The 24,943-nt window shown below is 42.0% G+C and overlaps 1 protein-coding gene across 1 annotated transcript; it reads right to left on the reverse strand.

Annotated features, from left to right (window-relative positions):
* Nucleotides 1-7,568: 7,568 nt before the first annotated feature.
* Nucleotides 7,569-23,526, reverse strand: LOC145418599 (uncharacterized). Its single transcript, XM_080286966.1, is given in 12 exon segments — nucleotides 7,569-8,087; nucleotides 8,133-8,603; nucleotides 8,949-9,060; nucleotides 9,255-9,435; nucleotides 10,051-10,201; nucleotides 10,979-10,986; nucleotides 11,089-11,219; nucleotides 12,275-12,465; nucleotides 12,754-12,843; nucleotides 14,171-14,311; nucleotides 16,496-16,618; nucleotides 23,425-23,526. Coding segments are annotated over 12 exon segments (2,220 nt in total).
* Between the last annotated feature and the right edge of the window lie 1,417 nt (nucleotides 23,527-24,943).

Here is a 24,943-nt window from a genome sequence, read left to right on the forward strand (position 1 = left end):
TTACCCAGTATGTGTGTATGTATAAATGTGTCTACATGAAAATATACACACACCCGTACGCCAGCCAGTATGTATGTATTTATATTTGCATGTGTGTTTGTATGTAAATGAAAGTGCACACATTTCCATCCAGTCCAGTATAGATGTATTTGTGTGTGTGTGTGTGTGTGTGTGTGTGTGTGTGTGTGTGTGTGTGTGTGAATGAAAGTACACACATTTACACGCAACCTAGTAAGAGTGTATGTGTGTGTGTGTGTGTGTGTGTGTGTGTAAACGAAATTACACACATGTACACCCAGCCCATGTGTACTACCCCACCCTAATGACAAACCAAACTTGACGAAGACAGGCAGGGGAAGACTGAACGAAAAACACACACACACTTTTCCTCACCCACGTCCATCCTTGAAGATATGCTAGTCACTGTCCTATCACGTTTGCTTTACAATACACAGTTATTTTCTTGTGCTGCGAGAGAGAGAGAGAGAGAGAGAGAGGTATTCGTAGGAGAAAAAACTTCCTTGCACCTCATGTTTTACCATTTTTTTCCTACACACACACACACACACACACACACACACACACACACACACACACACACACACACACACACACACACACCACAAACACCGACTCTCTCCCTTTCTCTCTCACGTACCAGTTTTTCCTTCCAAGACAGTGTGTGCAAATCATCTACATATTTAAGTCTCTCTCTCTCTCTCTCTCTCTCTCTCTCTCTCTCTCTCTCTCTCTCTCAATATTGACACACTCGGGCATTAACCGCGTAAGAGGTACATTTTTTGCAGTCAGTACTCACCTTCCTTGACAATCAGCGCTGCCTTCGTGGTCGCTAGGGTGATGATGATGATGACGGTGATGATAGTGATGTTAATGAAGATGATGGTGGTGGTGGTGATTGTAGTGAAGATAATGAGAAAATATTGATGATGATGGTGGTGGTGGTGATTTTAATGAAGTTGGTGATGATGATGATGATAATTGTGGTGATGTTAATAAAGATGATGGTGATGATGATGATTTTAATGAAGATAATGAGAAGATGTTGATGATGATGATGATGAGGATGGTGATGATGATGAGGAGGAGGATAATGAAAAGTGATGAAAATGATGATGATGATGATAATGGTGGTGATGTAATGAAGATAATGACAGGACGATGATGATAGTGGTGGTGATGATAATGAAGATGATGATGATGGTGGTGGTGGTGATTTCAGTGAAGATGATGATGATGATGATGATGATTTTAATGAAGATAATGATGAAGATGATGATATGTTAACTGTGTTGATAAGGGTAGTAATGTTCATGGAGATGATGATGATGATAATGAAGATAATGATGATGATGATGATGATGATGTATTTTTCACCTTGAGATAACCCCATGTACTTCTAGGCTTACCCTTGTCCTTCGCCCTTCCATACAGTGACACAGGAGAAGGGAGGGAAAGACAAAAGTTCGTTTACTAATCCACCTGTTATCTCTCTCTCTCTCTCTCTCTCTCTTTCTGTGTGTGTGCGTGTGTGTGTGTGTTTGTTTCTGTGTTTGTCCATTTGCATCTCCATTCTTTCCTTTTAACACACACACACACACACACACACACACACACACACACACACACACACACACACACACACACACACACAACTCCTAAATCTTGTCTCAGGTGTAGTGATGGAGCGGATCAAAGGTGCCCATTAAATTTAAGTCTGGCCCGGTTCTGTCACATGAAAACCATATAATTTTCCTACATAACTTTAAAATCTTCTTTGCAGGTGTCACGTGATGGTATGGAAGTGAAGGGACGGTAGTGGACGTGGAAAATATGAAGAGTGAACTACGTGAAGTGAGCTATATGACGTGAACTATATATATGAAGTGACCTGTATGACGTGATTTATATGAAGTGATCTATATGAAGTGAAAAATATAAAGTGAAGGATGTTAACGTGGGTCATCGGTCAGCCAACCACACCTCGTCGCTTCGAACAAGGTGAGAAATTACAGAATGCAGGTGTGATGGAAGGATAATACAGGAATGATAGAGTTATAATACAGGTGTGATGGAGGTATAATACAGGTGTGATGGAGGTATAATACAGCAGTGATACAGATATAATACAGCAGATACAGGTATAATACAGCAATGATACAGGATAGTACAGCATTGATACAAGCATAATACAGCAATGATACGGGATAGTACAGCAGTGATACAGGATAGTACAGCATTGATACAGGCATAATACAGGAATGACACAGGATAGTACAGCACACGAGTATTTAAAGATAATTAAGGTATGTAAACTGGGGTAGGTGCGTGTGGGTTTGGCTAGACGTGGATGAGTGTGTTTGCGTCAGGGTGGATGCTGGCTTTTGGCATCCTGGGTGACTGTGGTGGGTGAGATGGATGGGGATTGTGTAGTGGGGTCCTCCATCCCATCCATATACACCCACTCCTCTTCCCCAAACACCGGGAAACGAAGATCAGGCGTTCTGTAGTGAGGTGTGTGAGTGAGGGGTGTTTGAGTTGGGGAGAGGGTAGCCTGATGTTAGAGAGTAAGGCGCTGAGGTAAACATCTGACTATATATATATATTTCTTCATTTTTTACATCATTGTTACATACAGTAAAGACTGACGAAGAGAGTGTATGTGAGTGAGGTGGAGGGGGGGAAGAGGGAGGGGGAGGCCGAGGATGAGATGGAGGGATGGGGTGGAGAGGTATATGAGAGAGGGGGGTGTGAGTTGGGAGCAGGGCAGTGAAATGGCGGGGGACAGGGCGACTTGGAGGCGATTTGTTTGTGGCCACCCCAAACGGGATTGAGGCGTCTGGCAATAGATAGATAGATAGATAGAATTTTCTCTCTTTTTTTTTTTTTTTGGTCAGTATCTTCCTTTTTAATGGTTTTTAATTATTTTTTTCTCACAGTTTTCATATTCATTATTTTGTCCTCATTTTATAGTTTCCTTCCCTTTTTCATAATATTTCATTTCATTTTTCCAGGTAGGAAATATAAACCCCATCCCGCCGCGGGAGCTTCCCTTCAGCGTCGTTCAAGTCGTCGAGTGGTGAGTGTTAAATTGTTTCGTTGATAGGGTCGTTAGGTCGTTAGCAGCAACTTAATCATCTCCACCAACACGAATAACACCAAGTTTTTTTTTGCGAGTTGTCTCTCCCACAGGACAGGTGTGTGTGTGTGTGTGTGACCCCCAGGTTAATGAGTGATGGTGGTGATGATGATGTGGCTCCCAGGAACCCGGTTTACTGCTGGTCGTGTGGAGAGTGAATCTAGTGGACTGCAGGCTGAAATTCCTCTCTTGTGGTCCACCATCCTCCTATCGGTGGATAGGAGGGAAGTTGAAGGTTTTATAGAGCCTGTCAGTGCAGCAGCGACCTGGTTAAATCAGTGCCACCACGAGAAGGCGTCCCTCACCAGCACCAAGTTAATGAATAGTGATGGAGAAGGAAGACGTGAAATTGAAGATACCAGGTCGCCTTGTCTACCGATGAGGAATTAAAAGGTAAATATAGAATGTACAGGTTTTATAAAGTACCATCGAGGACAGATGTTTGACTAATATTTCACCGCTTATATTTCTCACCTTCCTGTGCTGGCTGATATTCCTAAGCTGAGAGAGGCTTGGTATGTTTCTTTAATATTTCACCTCCTCTACGTCTCTCTTTCCTCTGCTGGCTAATATTCCTAAGCTAAGAGAGGCTTGGTATGTTTCTTTAATATTTCACCTCTTATACTTATCATCATCCTCTTATGGCTAATAATCCTAAGCTGCGAGAGGCGTGGAATGTTTCTCTAATATTTCACCTCCTCTACTTCTGTCTTTCCTCTGCTGGCTAATATTCCTAAGCTGAGAGAGGCTTGTTATGTTTCTCTGTTGTTTCACCTCTTCTGCTTGTCACTTTCCTCTGCTGGCTAATATTCCTAAGCTGCGAGAGGCTTGGTATGTTTCACTAATATTTCACCTCTTCTAATTCACATCTTCCTCTGCTGGCTGATATTCCTGAGCTGTGAGAGGCTTCGTATGTTTCTCTGATATTTCACCAGCTCATACGTCTCACCTTCCTCTGCTGGCTAATATTCCTAAGCTGAGACAGGCTTGGTATGTTTCTTTAATATTTCACCTCTTCTGCTTGTCACTTTCCTCTGCTGGCTAATATTTCACCTCTTTACTTGTCACTTTACTCTGCTGGCTAATATTTCTAAGCCGAGAGAGGCGTGAAATGTTTCTCAAATATTTCACATCTTCTGCTTGTCACTAATACAGTATTCCTAAGCTGAGAGAGGCTTGGTATGTTTAATATTTCACCTCCTCTACCGCTCCCTCTCCTCTGCTGGCTAATATTCCTAAAACTGTAGATGCTGTGAATGTTTCTATACCCGCGAATGATCTCTTTGCTATGATACGCTAGGGAGGAAAGTGACGAACATGCTTTGAGTGGGACGTAGTGACAGTGGGATAGTAGCCAATTTTTCTCCTTGATTGTACCTTAAGTTTCCTTGCTATATATTTCTGACCCACCTGTGAAAATCTACAGTATATTGTTTCCCAGCTTACCTCTTTTTACCATATACATTTTGACACACCATTGAAAACTGATATTTCGTTTTTGGTTACTCTCCTGTACTATATATATATTTTTGACCCGCCCGTGAAAATCTATATTGTTCCCTAGCTTACCTTTTTTTTTTACTATATATATATATTTTGACTCACCCACAGAAACTGATATTGTGTCCATGGTTATATTCCTGTACAATATATATTATTGACGCACCCATGAAAATTTTTACAGCTGCCTAAATTGCTTTTCCATGCTTCAAAAATCCAACCCATTTATTGAAATTGACATAGATAGATGGATAGATAGATAGATAGACAGGTATAGTTGCCCAGGTCAGATTTCCACACTATGTAATTCTGAATATGTGCCAACTTAAGTACATGACGTCTTATCCTACATACTTTACTCTCTCTCTCTCTCTCTCTCTCTCTCTCTCTCTCTCTCACTCACATAAATATTTCTAACTTAGATACCGTACCGTGTGTCCGAAATCTTATACCACGTCCTAAATACCATATCCATAAATACCACGTCCGTAATACCATATCCATACCACGTACGGAATACTAGATCCATAAATACCCCGTCTGTAATACCATAAGAGAGAGAGAGAGAGAGAGAGAGAGAGAGAAATACCATCAGTCTAAAATACCAGGTTAAATAATTGTCATCATTATATAGAGTTTTATTGAAGGTATGTCAGAGAGGAATTTCATGCATAACAGAGTAGCAGATGGAGTGGTTACAAAGAATTACAGAGAATCACAGAGACTTACCCCTTCAGTACGGTTACATTTGATACAGCAGTTCAGGGGTGGTATTCTAGTACAGTTAGGAAGGCTACAAACACCTCTTCCATAGCGATTTATTCCTGATTTCGCTCCTTTACTGTATTCTTGTGTGTTATGCTGTCTAAGTGGATATTAAGAAGAGTGTAACACCTCTTCTTTACCGATTTAGTCCTGATTCTGCTTCGTTACTTTATTCTTGTGTGTTATGCAGTCTATGGCGATATTAAGAAGAGCGTAACACCTATTCCTGAACGACTTATTCCTGATTCTGCTCCGTATTGAAAAGGCATTAGAAGCAAACCAGGAGATACTTAATGAGTAGTTTGGAAAATAAATCGTTAAGGAAAAGGTGTTAGGGAGCTTCCATACCTGTCGAGAATACGGGTCCAGCTATTACCGATTTTTAAAAATGAATGGAGGGACACAAGCCAAGAGTGAGAGCAGTGGAAATGAGTTATTTGAGAGGAGCCTGTGGAGTCACATGGAGAGACAGACTGACGAATGAGGATGTAAAGGAGCGTTGTGGTGTGGATGTGGATGTGATAGGAAGCGTTAGGAGGAACACATTGAGGTGGTTTGGCCATGTAGAGAGGATGGAGAGACTGACGAGGAGAGTGTATGTGAGTAAGGTGGAGGGGGAGAGAGGGAGGGGGAGGCCAAGGATGAGATGAAGGGATGGAGTGGAGAGGTATATGAGAGAGGGTGTGTGTGAGCTGGGAGCAGGGCAGTGAAATTGCTAGGAACAGGACGACGTGGATTAAGACGTCTGGCAATAGATAGATAGATAGATAGATAGGACACCTGTAATCTGGTATATGGGATTTTTTTATGAATGGAGGACACCTGTAATTTGGTACATGGATTTTTTTTATGAATGGAGGACACCTGTAATTTGGAGTATTGATTTTTTTTATGGATGGACGACACATGTAATCTGGTGTGTGTGTGTGTGTGTGTGTGTGTGTGTGTGTGTGTGTGTGTGTGTGTGTGTGTTTATGAACTAAGGACGCCTGTAATCTGGTATATGGATTTGTTTATTTCAGACAAGGAGAGTATGTTTTCATCCCTGTTTGTTAGTTTGTTAGGTTGTTTGTTAGCAGGATCACTCAAAAACTAAGAGAGAGACATGGACCAAATTTGGTGGGTAGATAACTCATGTCCCAGGGAACAATCGATTAACTTTTGGGACTGATCCGGATCGTATTACAGATTCTGGATCCGGAAAACACCTTTTTGCGAAACCCTAATCAGTGATGACAAAACCTAACGCATTATGAAGAGTGGCTTGGAAATTACGTTGCCCTTGTCGGAGAGATGCGCTCCACTGAGTGCCCCTCTAGTTTACCTGTTTAATTTGTTTTTCCTTCCTCTATTCATCTTTGGTTAAAAAAAGAAAAAAATCAGTCTTGCTGCCTTCATGCCGTTTTGTTTATCTTGAGAAGAATCTGTTTTGTGAAGAATTTAGAGATGATCTTGTGTAATTCCCTCATTAAGCTACCGGTATTTTTTTTTCTTCAATTTTCGGTACGGGTCTATGGATATTAGGAAGGTTAAAAAAGTAGCCAGAGATCGAGCAGCATAGAGAGCCGCCATGAGGTGACCAAGGCCGACGCATGCAAACTGTAACTTTTATAAACGAAACGAAGGTTGAAAAAATAAACTTGTCCATAAGCCAGGCAGTTCCTTCAATATGCAGTTTTTTCTTTAATTCCAAAAACAGGTTAATGAATTTTGGAAAGGTAAAAAGATAGCCAGTTCTTTTTTTTACCCATTTTGAGATACATTTATGGCCATTAGGAAGGAAAGAAATATAGCCAGTCTTTTTCTTTTTCCCCCACCCCCCATTTAGAGGTGCAGGGGCGCGAGGTTAGGTTAGGTTAGTATATTTTAGGTTAGAGAGAGAGAGAGAGGGAGAGAGCATGCATTATCTTGGTAACCATCACTTCAGGTGGGGCGCTGCAACCCGTAGCTTTCTATTAATTGGACTTAGAAACAATTCGTACATTAATCCTTTCGTTATATACATTGATTTTTCTATTCATACACAGCCGCCAGATTAAGCTATTGAATTAAGCAGAGACGAACTGGAGGGGTTAGCCATAGTAGGTACCTTACGTCTACTTCACATAGTACTAGTATTACAGTTAGAAATTACAGTATAGTACATCTAGGAACGACGTCGAGATGAGCTGGACCTATCCATAAAGCCAAAAAATCTATCCACTCGTCTTGGGATGGAAGGAGTGGTCGTGGAGAGGCCTTGTGTGGATGTGGGTGGGTTGGGGTTGTTTTGTGAAGATAGGGAGAGTGTGGATACGTACGGATGGCCGTCAGAGGGTGTGGAGGCCTGCGTTTGGCTGTGGTGGAGTGTTGATTGACTATAGGAGTGTGTGGATGGTTGCGAGTTAGATTGGGGTAGGTGCGTGCGGGTTTGACTGGACGTGGATGAGTGTGTTTGCGTCAGGGTGGATGCCGGTTGACTTCTAGCGTCCTGTGTGACCGTGCTGGTTGTGATGGATGGGGATTGTGTGGTAGGGTCTTCCATCTCATCCATATACACCCATTCGTCTTCCCTAAACACCGGGAAGCCAAGATCCGGAGTTCCATAGTTCCCGGACAAGAAATCAGGGTCGGTGTACCACGCTGGGACGACCTCTACCTCCTCTTGCTCTCCCTCTTCCTCATTCTCGTGTAGGGGTGGAGTGTGAGGTGTGGAGGGAGAGTTACGAGCGTCAACTAGCCCTTGAAACTGGGTGAAAAGCGCGGCAGTGCAGGAGGGAGGAAGAGTCAAAGTGGCAGAAGCGTCAGTACTCAGACGCACGTGTGGTAGCGCTGTGGTGTTTGTGGTAGGAGCTGTGGTAGTTGTGGTAGAGTCCAGGTGCTCTAAGGCTTCCAGTAGAGCCTCGTGTAGATCCAGAGCCTTGAGAATCTGCTCCTGTGCATATCTCTTGAGGTCCTTGGCTGCTGTCACCAAACTATCCGCCGGTTCCTTTTCCCGTAAGTCCGACCAGTCTGTAGTGAGGAGGTGGGTGGAGAGCTGATCCACCCTCGCCTCCACCGCCTCCAGTCCCTCCACCGTACTGTTCGTTCGCTCCACCGCCTCCTCTATGACCTCCCTCGCCTGGGTCGTCCGCTGCGTTGGCCTGGGTCGTGCGCGGTCGTAGCCTTCGTCCTCAATCACCTCATCGTCCCCATTATTATGCTGGAAATATTTATCGTTATTATTATTATTATTATTATTTTTATTATTATTATGGAAACATCATAATTATTAATATCATCATTCTGAGGGCATTAACATCGTCATGATGATGATGATGGAAATATATTCGTGCATTCGTATTTGGTCCATGTATCATCATCATCATTGTCTCTCTCTGTCTTTGTCTGTCTGTCTCTCTCTCTGTCTGTCTCTCTCTCCCTTGACCTTTCACGCATGTGCCATAGAGCAGTAATCGCATGTGTCCCAGAACAGTTATTTTATTTCTTTGTATTGTTGTATCTCTGAGGAAAAAATAAGAGAGAGAGAGAAGAGAGAGACAGAGACAGACAGACCAAATTAACTTACAGGGGAAGGCAATGTGTATGCTGTCGTTCTCTCAGCCATTCTCTGCACCACTTCCTTCAGCTCTGTTAGTTGTTGGTGGTTGTGTTGGTACCTGTAGGAGAGATGGAGGTTCAGTATGATATTATGAGAGAGAGAAATAGATAGACAGATAAATGGAGAGGGAGGGAGAGAGAGAGAGAGCAGTAAGGTATAAAGAACAGCTGAAGGCATGACTGACAGCAGTGAAATCAGTGGGGTAAGAATGGAGGACGTGGGGGGAAACACGAGAGAGAGAGAGGGACTTACCCCAGATCGATATTAGTAACCAGTTTATCCAGTATTTCGGTCATCTTCAACTCCAGCATGGGTTCTTCGTCTTGGATTCTCTTGCACGAGTCTATAAAGGCGTTCTGTGCCACGAGCACCGCCATGTAGGAGGACTCCACCAGGCTGCCTAGGTCCTGCATCTCTGACACTAGCATCTGACCTGTGGAAAGAAGGATTGCTATTAAAACTTCCCACACCCCTGTGGAAATTTTTATTATTATTGTCAATATTATTATTTTTCCTATTTATTTTAAAATTGCGGTATTTCAAGGGCCATTTGGCCTTGAGCCTTAAAAAGTGGTCAGCTGAGTCGCGCAGCTATCCGCTTCTTTTAGCCAAATTTGGTGGCAATCCGTGAACCGGATCTCCGGATATCATCTGCAACACAGAAAAGGGAGGTAGCCACGCTGTCTCAAGAATTGCCTAAGCTAAGAAGCAGAGATTTTACTACGGTATAGCCTAAAGGCGGACGCAGTCTGGAAATGAGTATGGTTGTAGTCGGTTGATTATTTGCTGAGATCGCCTAGGGTAAAAAATCAGGACGTTTCCGGATATTCTGGATGTCATAATTTTCCATGAAGAATTAAAGCTAGAGCCACTAAACTTGGTGAACTTATAGCCTGTGATGACCTAAGGTGACATGCACCAGATCAGTGACCTTAATCTCAAGGTCTCTTTATAGCTCTGTCTTTATTGGGCAATGGCTGTGACAGGTTTATATCAATAATGTGCGTGGACAGTATTACGGTGTTAGCTGTGACCGTTATAATCTTACTGTGGTCTGGCTCGGTGTTCATCCTCCTCATAATGACTGATATTCTCTGCTGGAGGAGGGTCAGCAGGTCCAGCCCGTGATTGGTCTGTTTGGTCAGGCTACGGCGAAGGTCCTCACTCTTCTTCAGGAGCGTCTGTAGCAGCTGTTTGACCTGAGGGAGAGATGGTGGTCAGGGCGATAGTGGTGGTGATGAGGATGGTGGTGGTAGTGGTAGTGGTGGTGGTGGTGATGATAGTAGTGATGATGGTGGTGGTGGTGATGTTTAATTATTGGGATGGTGATGATGATGATGATGACTTCTTGCGACAGATGAAGGCTTGTGTGTATTTTATTTTTTTACCACTAAAAGTTCAGCAAAGGTAGCAGGATCAGGATAGTTTGTGTGTGTGTGTGTGTGTGTGTGTGTGTGTGAGAGAGAGAGAGAGAGAGAGAGAGAGAGCCTTACCTCCAATAAAGCAGCCACAGTTGTAGGATCAGGGCAGTGCTGTGTGTGTGGGTCTTGCAGCTGTGTGTGGTGGTGGTGGTGGACTCTGCCTGTGCCCACTGCACCCCCTCCACCTCCACCCTCTGATCCACACGGGGGGGGGGGAGAGAGAGGAGAGACAGGTGTTAAAAGGTGTATTGATTTAAGATTTAACCATCTACCTACGTTGATTAGGTTACAGGTGGAATAGGATAGTATATGTCGAATTATCTATTACCAGCGCCGAGGAGATGGATGGATAGATAGATAGATAGATAAATAAATAGATAGATAGATAGGTAGACAGACAGATAAACAGATAGAAAGATAGATAGAATTTGTATTAGTGTGACAGTGATACAAATATTTCACATATATTTCCATCATTACATAGTGACACGACTCATATAACTAGAGAGAGAGAGGGAGAGAGAGAGAGAGAGAGAGAACCATCAATAACCCTACCTCTCCTTCTAACAACGTGATCCAGAATTGAGGTAACATTTATATACTGCGTGGTTAAAGAGAGAGAGAGAGAGAAAGAGAGAGAGAGGCTGAAGCATTACTCCCCTTACCTCTCCTTCTAACAGCTTGGTCCAAAAGTGAGGTGACATTGATATTCTGCGTGGCTCTAGTGATGCTCTCGACGACAGAGTGATTCACCTGTTGTAGGACTGGTTCCAGGGTGTGCAGGGAGGGTGGTGACCTGTGGGGAAGGGGAGGGGTGAGGGAGAGGTGAGGGAGAAGAGGAGGTAGGAGAGAGGTGAGGGAGAGAAGGGAAGGGAGGAAGACAGGGAGATGTAGTGATTGAGGCTGTGGGGAAGGGGAGGGGTGAGGGAGGAGGAGAGGTGAGAGGGAAGAGGAGGGGAGGAGATAGGAGAGAGGGGAGGGAGAGAGGGAAATGTGGTGATTGAGGCTGTTAGGGAGGGTGAGGGAGAAAGGGGAGGAGGAGAGATGAGGGAGAATAGGAGGGGAGGAGGTAGGGGAGATGTGAGGGAGAAGAGGAGGTAGGAGAGATGTGAGGGAGAGAACGGAAGGGAGAGAGGGAAATGTGGTGATTGAGGCTGTTAGGGAGGGTGAGGGAGAGAGGGGAGGAGGAGAGATGAGGGAGAAGAGGGGGAAAGGGAGGAGGAGAGGTGAGGGTGAGAGAGGGAGGCAGGGAGAAATGGAGAGAGAAAAAGGTGGGTGAGGGTGTTTGGGAGAGAGAGAGAGACAGAGAGATGAGGGAGACAGAAAGAGGAAATGGGTTAGAGGGAGAGGGGAAGGAGTGTTAGGGAGTGTTAAAAAGGGTGAGGGGGGCAGAGTGAAGGGAAAGGGTGAAGGGTGGATAGGGAAGGAGAGAAGACAGGGAAGGGAGGAGTTAAGAGAGAGAGAGAGAGAGAATTTTGGCACAAGTCTAGGAAGTGAGAAAGAATGCAAGATTTAAAAAAAAAAAAATTAACTTACTAGGCTGGGGGAGGAAAAAACCTTGTAGTAGGAAAATGTTTGAGGAAATCTTAGTGCCTGGAGAATAACTATTTTCCCGTTCATTTATTTATCTGTCTGTCTGTCTCTCTGTCTGTTGATCCATCCATCTGTTTATCTATCTATTTATCCATCTATCTGTCTATCAATCCATCTATCTGTCTGTCTATCTATCCATCCATCCATACATTAGTATCAATAAATCAGTCAGTCAGTCTTTCCGTCTATCAGTCCGTATGTCCATCAATCAATCTATCTATCTGTCTATCTATCTATCTATCTATCTATCTATCTTACGTAATCTTCAGCGATAGATCCTGGTGTACGGAATGGATCTTGTTATGAATGTCCAACACAGCGTCTTGGGTTGACTTGCCGCCGTCTTGAATATCTTGTCTCGTCCCCGTCGCCGTCTCTAGCGTTCGTGTTCCCAGCTCTTCTAGACCGACCCGAGCCTCCGCCACGGCCTTCTGCAGCTCCCCGACGCTCTGTGCAAGGAGAAGAGTTAGACCTAGAATTAGTAGCCGTGATTTCGGTACATCTCTTCCGTAGCGGTTAATTTTGGATATTATGGTTTATCGTAGAGTCGTGTTGCAGCCTAAATTGATGTGAACGTGATATACGAGAGAGAGAGAGAGAGAGAGAGAGAGAGAGAGTGTGTGTGTGTGTGTGTGTGTGTGTGAGAGAGAGAGAGAGAGAGAGAGAGAGAGAGAGAGAGCGTATCATAACCAGACGCCAAGCATTTTATTTTCCTTACATCCTCTGCCTTTCCTTACCTTTGAGAGCTGTTTATAGAGGGTGTTGTGGAACGTGGTAAGAGTGTGGTCCAGCGTTCGATCCACCGCCTCTCTCACGCTATCTCGAACCTTTACAAACACAGAGATAGATGGGCGATAGATTAATGTGAGGAGCGATAGAAATAGATAAGTGAATTTGATCATAACTTTTTCTGTCTACCTCTGTTTTATATGTCTGTCTGTTTACCTGGCTAATTGTTAATCTGTCTATCAGTTGTCTGTTTTGCGACTGTCACTATCTGTCTGTCTGTCCATCTATCCATAAACCCACTCCCCATCCATCCATCCATCCATCATTCCATACTGTAATTAACTGCTTACCTCACTGTATCTCTGTCCATCCATCCATCTATTCATTTATCTGTCTGTCTGTCATTCTGTCTATCTATCTATCTCTGTCTATCTGTCCATCCATCCATCCATCTATCTACTATCCATCTGTCTGTCTATCTGTCTATCCATCCATCCATTCATCTGTCTATCTCTCTGTCTGTCTATCCATCCATCCATTCATCTGTCTATCTCTCTGTCTGTCTATCCATCCATCCATCATTTCATACTGTACTTATCTGCTTACCTCACCTCATTGTCTCTCTCCATCACCATCTATCCATCTATCTGTCCATCCACATATCCATCTAACCATCTATCTATCCATCTATCCACTCACCAGGGCAGTAAGTCTTGCATCAGAGCCAGATATATGTGCTACAGGGGATCGAATATCATGCCTGCCCAATCCCACACCCCTTACTAGCGATTCCAGGCCTTCCAGTCTCGCCGCCATCCCCTGAAAAAAATAGATAGATGGATAGATTGATAGATAGATGGATAGATAGATTGATGGGTAGATGGAAAAATATGTAGATAGATAGGTAGATCGATGGATAGGTAGATAGATAGTCAGGTAGATGGATGGGTGGGTAGATAGATAGATAAATAGGTGGATAGATAGATGGACATAGATGGATAGATAGACAGGTAGGTAGATAGATCAAGACAGGTAGACAGACAGATGGGTGGATAGGTAGATAGATAGATGTACGGTATAGATAAAGAGATAGATGGATGGATGGTTAGATATATAGATAACTAGATAGACAGGTAGATAGATAGGTAAAGAGATTAATAAGAAAAGTAATTATTGGAGCTGATAAAGAAAGGTGTGAATTTCTTACATTTGAAGGCTAATTAACTATAATATAATTAGGTTTAAATAGACACAAATTATAATACTGATTCCTGTATTGCAAGATTTTTTTTTTTTTTCCTCAGTCTGTATATATATAAGAATTAATTATTGTGCATTGGGTGTATACGGGATGTGTGTATGTGTGTGTGTGTGTAAGTGGGATATTGTGTGTGTGGGGGGATTGTGTGTGTGTGTGTACGTTACCTGTAGGTGTGTGGAGGTGTCAGCGGCAGTGGAGTGGATGGTGGAGGTCTCAGCAGTCAATCTGGCCTCCAAATCCTCCACTTTCTCCACCAGCGAATCCACACTATCCAGACGCTCCGCTAGTGCCCCCATCACCGCCTCCTGTGGCAGTAAAATCATCATTAATCACCACCTATTCATCATCATCATCACCTGTATTCACCACCTGTATTCATCACCATCACCTGTACTCATCACCACCACCTGTACTCATCACCACCACCTGTACTCATCACCTCCTTTTGTATTCATCACCACCTCCCTGTTCATCACCTCCTCTTGTATTCACCACCTGTACTCATCACCTCCTACTCACCTCTATTCATCACCACCACCTGTACTCATCACCTCGTCTTGTATTCATCACCACCTGTATCCTGGCATCACTGTGGCGTATTTTGTATTTCTGCCACAGAGGATTATATTCATGTTTGGAGAGGCGTGTCTGAAGAGTGAGACATAGCAAGTGTTCTTCCCTTCACTCATTAGGTTATCGTCATCCGTTCCGTCGGGGAAAAAAATATATATATTCCATCGGAAGAAACTTTTTCATCGGGAAATTTTCCGTCAGAAAAAGTTTTCCCGTCGGAAGAAAATTTTCCGTCTTTATAAATAAATTTTCTCCGGAAAAGGCTTCTCCGTCGGAAAAAAATAATGTTGCGTCGGAAAAACATTCTAGGGGGGAACGGGTGAGCTTAATGTACCGGTTTTTGAGTGTATAGTAATTATTATTGCTCAACTTTTCGGAATTGCGTCAGAAGCGAATGAGAGCTTATTAAACCAACCAATAATATTCGGAGAGGAAGAGGGGGCGGGGTGATGGGAGGGGAGGCATGAGGAGGGGGGGAGAGCATAGATAACTGGAGTCGCCCCGCCTGGAAGGGTAACTTTTTTCAACTTTGGCGGGCTATACGTCATGAACCAGTTGGTCTAAAATGCTCTGGTTTGTGGCATAAGGTAAGTTGAAGCTCTACACCTTGGACATAAACTTTTTGCTCCTGTAAGAGTTGACAAATCGGCTTCATGTACAGGTTTTCAGGGATGTTGGGTCGATCGAATTGCCTAGCCTAAGCGTTAAGTTGTTTAGGTACCTCATTACAGAACTCTAAGTCATCCTTCAAGTCTCACCTGCCGATTCATTTATTAAACGGACCCATAAATAAATAAGGAAATAAAGAGCTAATCCGTGTTTAATCTTAGCTGGAAAGAGATTTAAAAAAATATATATATATATAAGAATTTTCAGTCATTTGAAAATCAGTGCACCCAGTCAGCATATTGTGCAGGGCGTTATTAATTTCCTTCATCTTCTTCATCAACATCATCATCATCATCTCCTCCTCCTCCTCCTTTTTCCTCACTGCCCAGTCACTGACCCCATGCCTCCAGTGACCTCTGGGGGGGAAGGGGGGGGAATCGAGAGGTGCTGAATAAATAGGAGGTAGGGAGGAGAGGAGAGAAGAGGGTAGGGGTGGAGGGAAGAGGAATGTAGTGTTGAGTGAATGATGGAAAGAGGAGAGAAGAGAAGAGGACAGGGAGGAAAGTAGCGTTGAGAGAATGATGGTGAAGATAGGAGAGAAGAGAAAAGAGAATTGGATAGTAGAGAAGGCAAGAGGAATATTCAGATGATGAGAGAAAGATGGAAGAAATAGGAAGGGAGAAAAGATAAGTGGAGATGAGAGAATGGTGGAGAAGGAAGGGGATGGAGAGGAAGTGAGTGAACATGAGAGAAAAGGAAATGAGGGGGAGAGAGAACAGGCCTGAACAGGAGAGGAGGAAATGACGAGAGGAGAGAATTTTTAGCGTTGCGATGTAGAGTGCTGAAAAGAAATGTACAGTATTTGGCGTGGAAGTGTACAGAATTATAAAAGAAGCAGAATTTATGAGATGGAGGAATGGAGTGGAGAGGTGTATGAGAGAGAGGGGTGTGAGCTGAAATGGCGAAGGACAGGGCGACATGGAGGCGATTTGTTTGTGGCCACCTCTTACGGGATTAAGGCGTCTGGCAATAGAGAGATAGATAGATAAAAGGAAAAATATGTTGGGTCTCGTTACTGATTGGATTGGGAAATACTCAGATGGAAATTGCCTGAGTGTATGGGATGAAAACTGGAAGAATGCACACACACACACACACACACACACACACACACACACACACACACACACACACACACACACACACACACACACACACACACACTAACCCATCTTCTTCCTTCTACAGTTAAATCCGGCATGAAATAACAAGAACGAGGCCACGAAGCGATGGCACAGAACACCTACCCCCTTTGCTGCAGTGTCCTCAAGTCTTGTGAGGCGAGACTGGAGACTAACTTCGAGGGTGGCAAATCTTTGGGTGAGTTGTGCTACTGCTTGGCTGACCTCGCTGACCTCTTCATTGCTGACCTGGGGAGAGAAAGAGGGGGTTAGAGAGAGAGAGGAGGGGTTAGTGGAAGAGGGGAGATAAGAAGAGTGAGGGGAGAGGAGGTGGAAAGAGAGAGATGAGAAGAGTCAGAGGAGGTGAGAATGGAAGTGATTGAATGAATCTCTGTTTTAGTTGATTACACCAACTCCATTGCTTGTGTGTGTGTGTGTGTGTGTGTGTGAGAGAGAGAGAGAAAGAAAGAGGGAGGGAGAGAGTGAGAGAGAATACCTATACACTGTACATCTAAGCATAAAAACACACCCCTTCATAAATAAGAGAAATATTACACATACATTTACCCCATCCATTCATCACTTTGTACTTTTATATATATATGACTCTTCTCGAGGGAATTTCGTAGTGGAATACCCATTATGGTGTTAATTTATATTTTATCTTTTTTTTTATTTATTTATTTTTGAGTTAGAAAGTGAAAATCGAAAGGAATGATAGTTCTCTTTCTCTTTTTTTGAATTATGTCTTTATGTAGATAGCTGGGATGATGATGATGATGATGATGGTGATGATGATGGTGATGATGATGGTGATGATGATGGTGATGATGATGATGATGATGATGATGGTGATGATGATGGTGATGATGATGGTGATGATGATGGTGATGATGATGATGGTGATGATGATGGTGATGATGATGATGGTGATGATGATGGTGATGATGATGATGATGAAAAACTCCCCTCTTCCCTTCATGCTTTCTCTCTCTCTCTCTCTCTCTCTCTCTCTCTCTCTCTCTCTCTCTCTCATGTTACTATAAGAGCTGGGATGAATGATGATGATGATGAACATGAAAAAATTCCCTCTTCCCTCCATTCTTCTCTCTCTCTCTCTCTCTCTCTCTCTCTCTCTCTCTCCAACCAGACCAGTTTTTGCTCTCCACCCCATAACATATGACCCTCAAAAATAATGAAGCGAGTTTGCGTGTGTAGGTGCGTGCATGTTTGTGATTGCGTGTGTGATTGTTCAAGGTTATTTAAGTGATTGTGTACCTGATTCGGAGTTTGTTTATGGTGTGTGTGTGTGTGTGTGTAAAAGTGTGATTATGTACGTGCGTGTGTAAAAGTGTGAATGTGTGTGTGTGTGTGTGTGTGTGTGTGTGTGTGTGTGTGTGTGCGCAGCCCTTTTTTCATCCTTAGCTGAGACAAAAAGTAGATTATCATAGCCAAAAATAATCTCCATAATTATTTCCCTTCCACCTCACCTCACCTGGCCAGCGAGTTACCTGTATTGGCTCAGGTGGGCAAGTACGACACAGGTAGACTCGTTTGTTAATTACGACACACAGGTAGACTCAATTACGACACAGGTAGACTCGTTTCTTCATTACGATACACAGGTAGACTCAATTTCGACACAGATAGACTCGTTTCTTCATTACGACACACAGGTATACTCAATTACGACACAGGTAGACTCGTTTCTTCATTACGACACACAGGTAGACTCAATTCCGACACAGGTAGACTCGTTTCTTCATTACGACACACAGGTAGACTCAATTCCGACACAGGTAGACTCGTTTCTCAGTTACGACACAGGTAGACTCGTTTACGACACACAGGTAGACTCGTTTCTTAATTACGACACTCAGGTAGACTCAATTACTACACACAGGTAGACTCGTTTCTTCTCAAAGGCTCTTGTGTCTTAACTTACGATCCTTCATTGATTAAGGTTATTTTTAAAGTGAACTGAATCGGAACACAGCATTTGTTTATCACCATTTGCTCACCATCCATTCATCTGTCCGTCTGTCTATCTGTCTATCTATATCAGTCTTTCTGTCTGTCTGTCAATCTCTTTACCTATCTGTCTGTCTGCCCGTGTATGTGTGTGTGTGTCTGTATGTATATATCAATCAATCTATTTATCTGTCTGTCTATATGTATGTTTTTCTGTCTATCATTCAGTCAGTCTTATCTATCTATCTGTGTCAATCAATCAATCAATCAGTCTATCTACCAATCTATCAGTCAATCAGTCTGTCTGTCTATTTATCTGTCTATCAGTCTATCAGTCAGCCAGTCAGTCTGTCCAATTATCTATGCACCGCCAACACACATGCATTTTCCTCCTAATTTCCCCTTACAAAGACTATCCTTGACTCTCACAAACACTAAAAATAACAGTACATTAAGCAATACCTTGGCCAGTCAACTCTCACTGTGATTATCTTCTTTACTACGACCTCATGCTAGAGAGAGGGGCGCCTTCACGTGGTGGCACTCATATAACCAGGCTGCTCCACTGCCCGACGCGTGTGTGTGTTTGGTGTGTGTGTGTGTGTGTGTTTGTACGATGTAAGTGCCTCTATGTGTATGTGTGTGTATAAAGTTTGGGTGCCTGTGTGTGTGTGTGTGTGTGTGTGTGTGTGTGTGTGTGTGTGTGTGTGTGAATTCTTAGTACCATTAGACATGTTTTTAACCTTGGAGAGACTTAGAACTGGAGGGGTTTCTCTCTCTCTCTCTCTCTCTCTCTCTCAAGTTACTCGCGTTACTCCGTCGGTGTTAACAATATACACAAAGATAAGAGAGAGGGAGAGAGAGAGAATTCTGATATTTACTGGTATATTCTCTCTTCTTCTTCTCTCTTCCTCTTTTTCCTTTACTTCCTTCCTCTTTCTGTCTCCCTGTTGTCTTTCTCTTTTCTTCCTCTCTCTCATCCTCTCACTCTCTTCTTCGTCTTTATTCTCTAGTCTTCCCATATCTGTCAATACAGGATTCACTAGTCCAGGATCTGTCTGTCTATCTATCTATCTATCTATCTATCTATCTGCATTTCTGCCTACATACCTTATTATCTGTCTGTATCTATCTATCCATCTCTCTCTCACTATCTATCCATCTCTATCTATCTGTCTATCACCTCTACTTCCCTTCACCTTCTCAGAATATCTATCTATCTATCTATCTATCGTCTCGCCTCTCCTTTCCTTCACCTTCAACCCCCCCCCACCCCAGCCTTCTCAGAATATCTATCTATCTGTCTATCTATCTATCTATCTATCACCTCTCCATCCCCTCACCTTCACCCCCCCACCCCAACCTTCTCAGAACTAACAATTTACAAAGGTACCCAAAACAGGTTTGACTTTAAATCTTTACCTTCTCTCCTGTCTACCTGTCTGTCTCTCTGTCTATCTATCCATCTGTCTATCTATCCATCTGTCTATCTTTTTACCTGTCAGTTTATGTATCTGTCTGTCTTTCTATCTATCTATCTATCTATCTATCTGTCTGTGTGTATTTGTATCAATCTATCCATCTGTCTCCTTGCCTGACTGTCTATCTATCTATGTATCTATCTACGTCTATGTCTATTGTCACCATGTATGTGTCTCTGTCTATCTGTCTATCTATCTATATCTGCCTACCTATCTGTCTGTCTATCTATCTATCTATCTGTCTATCTATCTTTATCTATCACAGTCTAGTTGATGCAAGGGAGTGGAAACTTTGATATTATAAGAGGTACAGAGAGTGTCATAAATATATAGCTCAATAAATCCATAAATAAACAGTAGATCCAGATAGATAGATAGATAGATAGATAGATAGTGAGAGAGAGAGGCTTATCACATCCACACTTCATATCTCTGTTTATATTGTTAACAGCGACAGAGTAACGTAATATTTGATAGTATGCAGAGACGGATGAGGGAAGGGGGAGAGGGAGGGGGAAGGGGAGGGGAAGGAGAGGGAAGGGAGAGAGGAAGAGAGGGGGACGTGGGGGTGGGAGAAGGAGAGGGGGAAGAGAAGAGAAGGAGAGCAGTAAAGGGAAGTGTGATGATAACGGGACGCGGAGAGAGAGAGAGTGAGAGAGGGGAGGGAAGGAGGGAGGAAGAAGGAAAAAAGGAAAGATGAGAGAGAGGGAAGGAGGGAGGAGGAAATACCAAAAGAAGGATAGGTTAGAAGAGAGAGAGAGAGAGAGAGAGAGAGATTTATCATGCTCCGGGTAATGTACAAGCTTTTAGTAACACGAGAAGCGAAAGCCAGTATTTAAACTGATTTTCCGAGTGTAAATTCCTTCTACTAGGCATTTCGTTCTTCTCTCTCTCTCTCTCTCTCTCTCTCTCTGATAAAGGAGGGTGTGATAGCCTGACATTCTTTTATCAGTTAATTTCTTTATGGATACGATAAGGTGTATGTGAAATTCATCTTTAATCAACAGATATAAAGAATGTGCACTTGTATTTGTGTGTGTGTGTGTTTTGTGTGTGTGTTTTGTGTGTGTGTGTGTGTGTGTGTGTGTGTGTGTGTGTGTGTGTGTGTGTGTGTGTGTGTGTGTAGGGGGGGTGGTCATACTATGCCACTCAGGGGCGAGTTAAGCTGGTCACCTTCGCCTTAAGGACTGGGAGTCAAGGGTGGCAGTACGGTACGGTACGAAATTACGGTACGGTATGGTATTTGTTCACTTGTAATTACGGTACGACGTCTTCTTCAGTACGGTACGGTACGAAATGACAGTATTTTTCCCGTACCTTATCCGTGCCCATTCCGTACTAATTTACTCAGGTGTGACCGTCCACAGACCAGAATAATCCAGGTGACAAATATTGACGTTTAGATAAGGTAACCTAATTATAACGTGAAAACTACTAGATTATTTAAGCTAATATCACAACCACTTGGAACTAGTCAGCCAGAGAGTACTTGTGGAAATCTACAATATATTTCCTTTTGCCTGTTTCAAATTATAAGTTAGAAGGTAGTATTTCTGGCCAAGCTGTAATGAACATAGTGTTTTCTTTAAGATGGCAGACATGTAAGTAATTAAGAGAAACGTATGGTAAGGGTTATTATATACAGTATATTTCTATTATGTGAAATTTGTTTGTTTTGCTATACGTATCTCTTATATTCATTGCCCACTGCAGGCCTACAGAGTTAAGTGATTAATTTATAGATTGGTTTATACAGTAGTTTATAAATAATGATTTGGATTAGGTATTTTACCTCACACACACACACACACACACACACACACACACACACACACACACACACACACACACACACACACACACACACACACACACTTAATATATTTACAGTACTTTCCACTAACAGCAAAAAACACAAATATAATAAGTGAGTATTGAAACCGGACGAGGAATTGCTTGCAAAGATGATTTATATTATCAATTCATTTTCACAGAAACGTAATGGTAGAGGTGCGAAATACGCTCTCTCTCTCTCCCTCAAACTGTTGCCAGCAAGTGGAGGGTAATGAATGACCAAAATAACTGGGTAGGTTCAGTGGACGGTAAAGTGGATCCGACTCCACTTTATACATGAAGTGGAGTCAAGTGAGGTGGAGGAATGTGTAGGGGGGAGGAATGTGTAGGGGGAGGGGGAGGAATGTGTAGGGGGAGGTGGATGAATGAGTAAGGGGGAGGAATGTGTAGGGGGAGGTGGAGGAATGTGTAGGGGGGAGGGGGAGGAATGTGTAGGGGGGAGGTGGAGGAATGTGTAGGGGGAGGTAGATGAATGAGTAGGGGGGAGGAATGTGTAGGGGGAGGTGGAGGAATGTGTAGGGGGAGGAATGTGTAGGGGGAGGTGGAGGAATGAGTAGGGGGAGGAATGTGTAGGGGGAGGTGGAGGAATGTGTAGGGGGGAGGGGGAGGAATGTGTAGGGGGGAGGTGGAGGAATGTGTAGGGGGAGGTGGAGGAATGTGTAGGGGGGAGGTGGAGGAATGTGTAGGGGGAGGTGGAGGAATGTGTAGGGGGAGGTGGAGGAATGTGTAGGGGGAGGTGGAGGAGTGTGTAGGGGGGAGGTGGAGGAATGTGTAGGGGGAGGTGGAGGAATGTGTAGGAAGGAAGAAAAAACAAAAACAATACAAAAGAGAGCCAAATTCAAGATCCATTCATTTCGAGATGCCTGGACACACTGCGTTTGAAAGACTGGAGATCATAGGAAGTGGGAAATACAGACAGAGGGAGACAGTTCCAGAGTTGACCTGGAATGAAGTATCGTTGCCTATAACTTCAGTAAATTTGGTCATGATTCAAGCATTAGATTTCGGATTAAATTCTATACTCCGTTTATACCAACTTGGTCCAGATTTTTACCCTCTGGCAGCTTATTTCACGTAGCTCAGTGGCAGAAAAAAGACACTGCTACAGCTCAGCGTCCTATTCTTAGCACTTCTTCGTGACTAGCATCATAGTGTTTATCTGCAGTTACATCTCAGAATTGAAGGTGGAGAGATGGCAGTGTAGCAGACGGTGAAAGGATAGATAGATAGATGATAGATAGATAGATAGATAGGTAGGTAGATAGATAGACAGAAAGGTAGGTAGATGGATAGACAGATAGATAGATAGATAGGTAGGTACATAGATAGACATAAGGCACAAACGGTGAGGCAGAAGAAGGTGAGAGTAATCAGTGATACGGTGTAGGTTAGGTTATTTAATTGGCACGGAGGTAGTCAGTGGTACTCGAACCCACTCCAGCACACCCTCCGAACGTGAGACCAGTGCCATACCGACCGAACCACCGCATCTCCTTCACTTCCCCGTTCCTTGTTTGCCGGAAGGAAAGCCTAAACAGGAAGCAGAGAGTCAACAAACAGTCCAGGATAGCAAAGAGAGAGAGAGGGAGAGAGAGAGAGAGAGAAAGAGGAGAGAAAGAGGGGGTTAATTATTTACTCATCATTATCATCATCACCATCACCACCACCACCACCACCACCGTCATCATCACATCATCACCAGGTGGCAATAGATACATAGATAGATAGATAGATATATAAATGTCTTACCCTGGCCAAAGAACTCCCAGGCAGAAGGAGTAGGAGGGCGAGGCTAGGCAGGAGGGCGAGGCAGGAGGGGAGGTTAGGCAGGGTTAGGCAGGACCTCTCCATCTCTGTCTCTTGATTGGTCGATAGATACACTGATAGATGGAGTAGATAGATTCGGTGACTGGTAGATTGGCTGGAAGATCGACGGGCAGACAAAGGTAGATCGACCCCACTGACAGGTAGACAGGTATTATATAATAAGTGGTACAGGTGTGCACAGGTGAACTCACTGGTATGATTAAAGAAGGTAATTACTGGTATATGTTAAATAATAGATAAGGCTTCTGGCGATAGATAGATGGATAGATAGATAGCCACCTCGATAGATAAATTGGATAGATAGATAGCCACCTCGATAGATAAATTGGATAGATAGATAGCCACCTCGATAGATAAATTGGATAGATAGATAGCCACCTCGATAGATAAATTGGATAGATAGATAGCCTCCTCGATAGATAAATTGGATAGATAGATAGCCTCCTCGATAGATAAATTGGATAGATAGATAGCCACCCCGATAGATAAATTGGATAGATAGATAGCCACCTCGATAGATAAATTGGATAGATAGTTCATTGGAGTCTATTATCCTTCATTCTTTTATATCACTTGTTTTAATTATCTTTATTTTTTGTCAATTATTCTCTATTTTTATTTTATTTATTTATTTATATTATTTTATTTTTTGTTAATGATTCTCTTTATTCTCTTTATTTTTTATTATTTTCTTTATTTATTTTTATTATTTTCTTTATTTTCTTTCTTTATTTTTATTATTTTCTTTATTTTTCTTTTTTATTTCTTTATTTTTATTATTTTCTTTATTTTCTTTATTTTTATTTCTTTATTTTTATTATTTTCTTTATTTTCTTTATTTTTATTTCTTTATTTTTATTATTTTCTTTATTTTTATTATTTTCTTTATTATTCTTTATTTTTTATTATTTTCTTTATTTTTTATTATTTTCTTTATTTTTATTATTTTCTGTATTTTTTATTTCTCTTTATTATTTTCTTTATTTTTTTTATTTCTTTATTTTTATTATTTTCTTTTTCTTTATTATTTTCTTTATCTTCATTATCTTCTTTATTTTTATTATTTTCTTTATTATTATTATTTTCTTTATTTTTATTATTTTCTTTATTTTTTATTATTTTCTTTCTTTCTCTTTATTTCTTTATTTTTATTATTTTCTTTATTTTTATTTTCTTTATTTTTATTATTTTCTGTATTTTTTATTTCTCTTTTTTATTTCTCTTTATTATTTTCTTTATTTTTTTTATTTCTTTATTTTTATTATTTTCTTTTTCTTTATTTTTTATTTTCTTTATTTTTCTTTTTTATTTCTTTATTTTTATTATTTTCTTTATTTCTTTATTTTTATTATTTTCTTTATTTATCTCTTTATCTCTTTATTTTTATTATTTTTATTATTTTCTTTATTCTTATTATTTTCTTTATTTCTTTATTTTTATT

This window comes from Coenobita brevimanus, chromosome 115 (genome assembly GCF_032717465.1).
Source record: "Coenobita brevimanus isolate Jiangsu-jjx chromosome 115, ASM3271746v2, whole genome shotgun sequence".
NCBI lineage: Eukaryota > Metazoa > Arthropoda > Malacostraca > Decapoda > Coenobitidae > Coenobita > Coenobita brevimanus.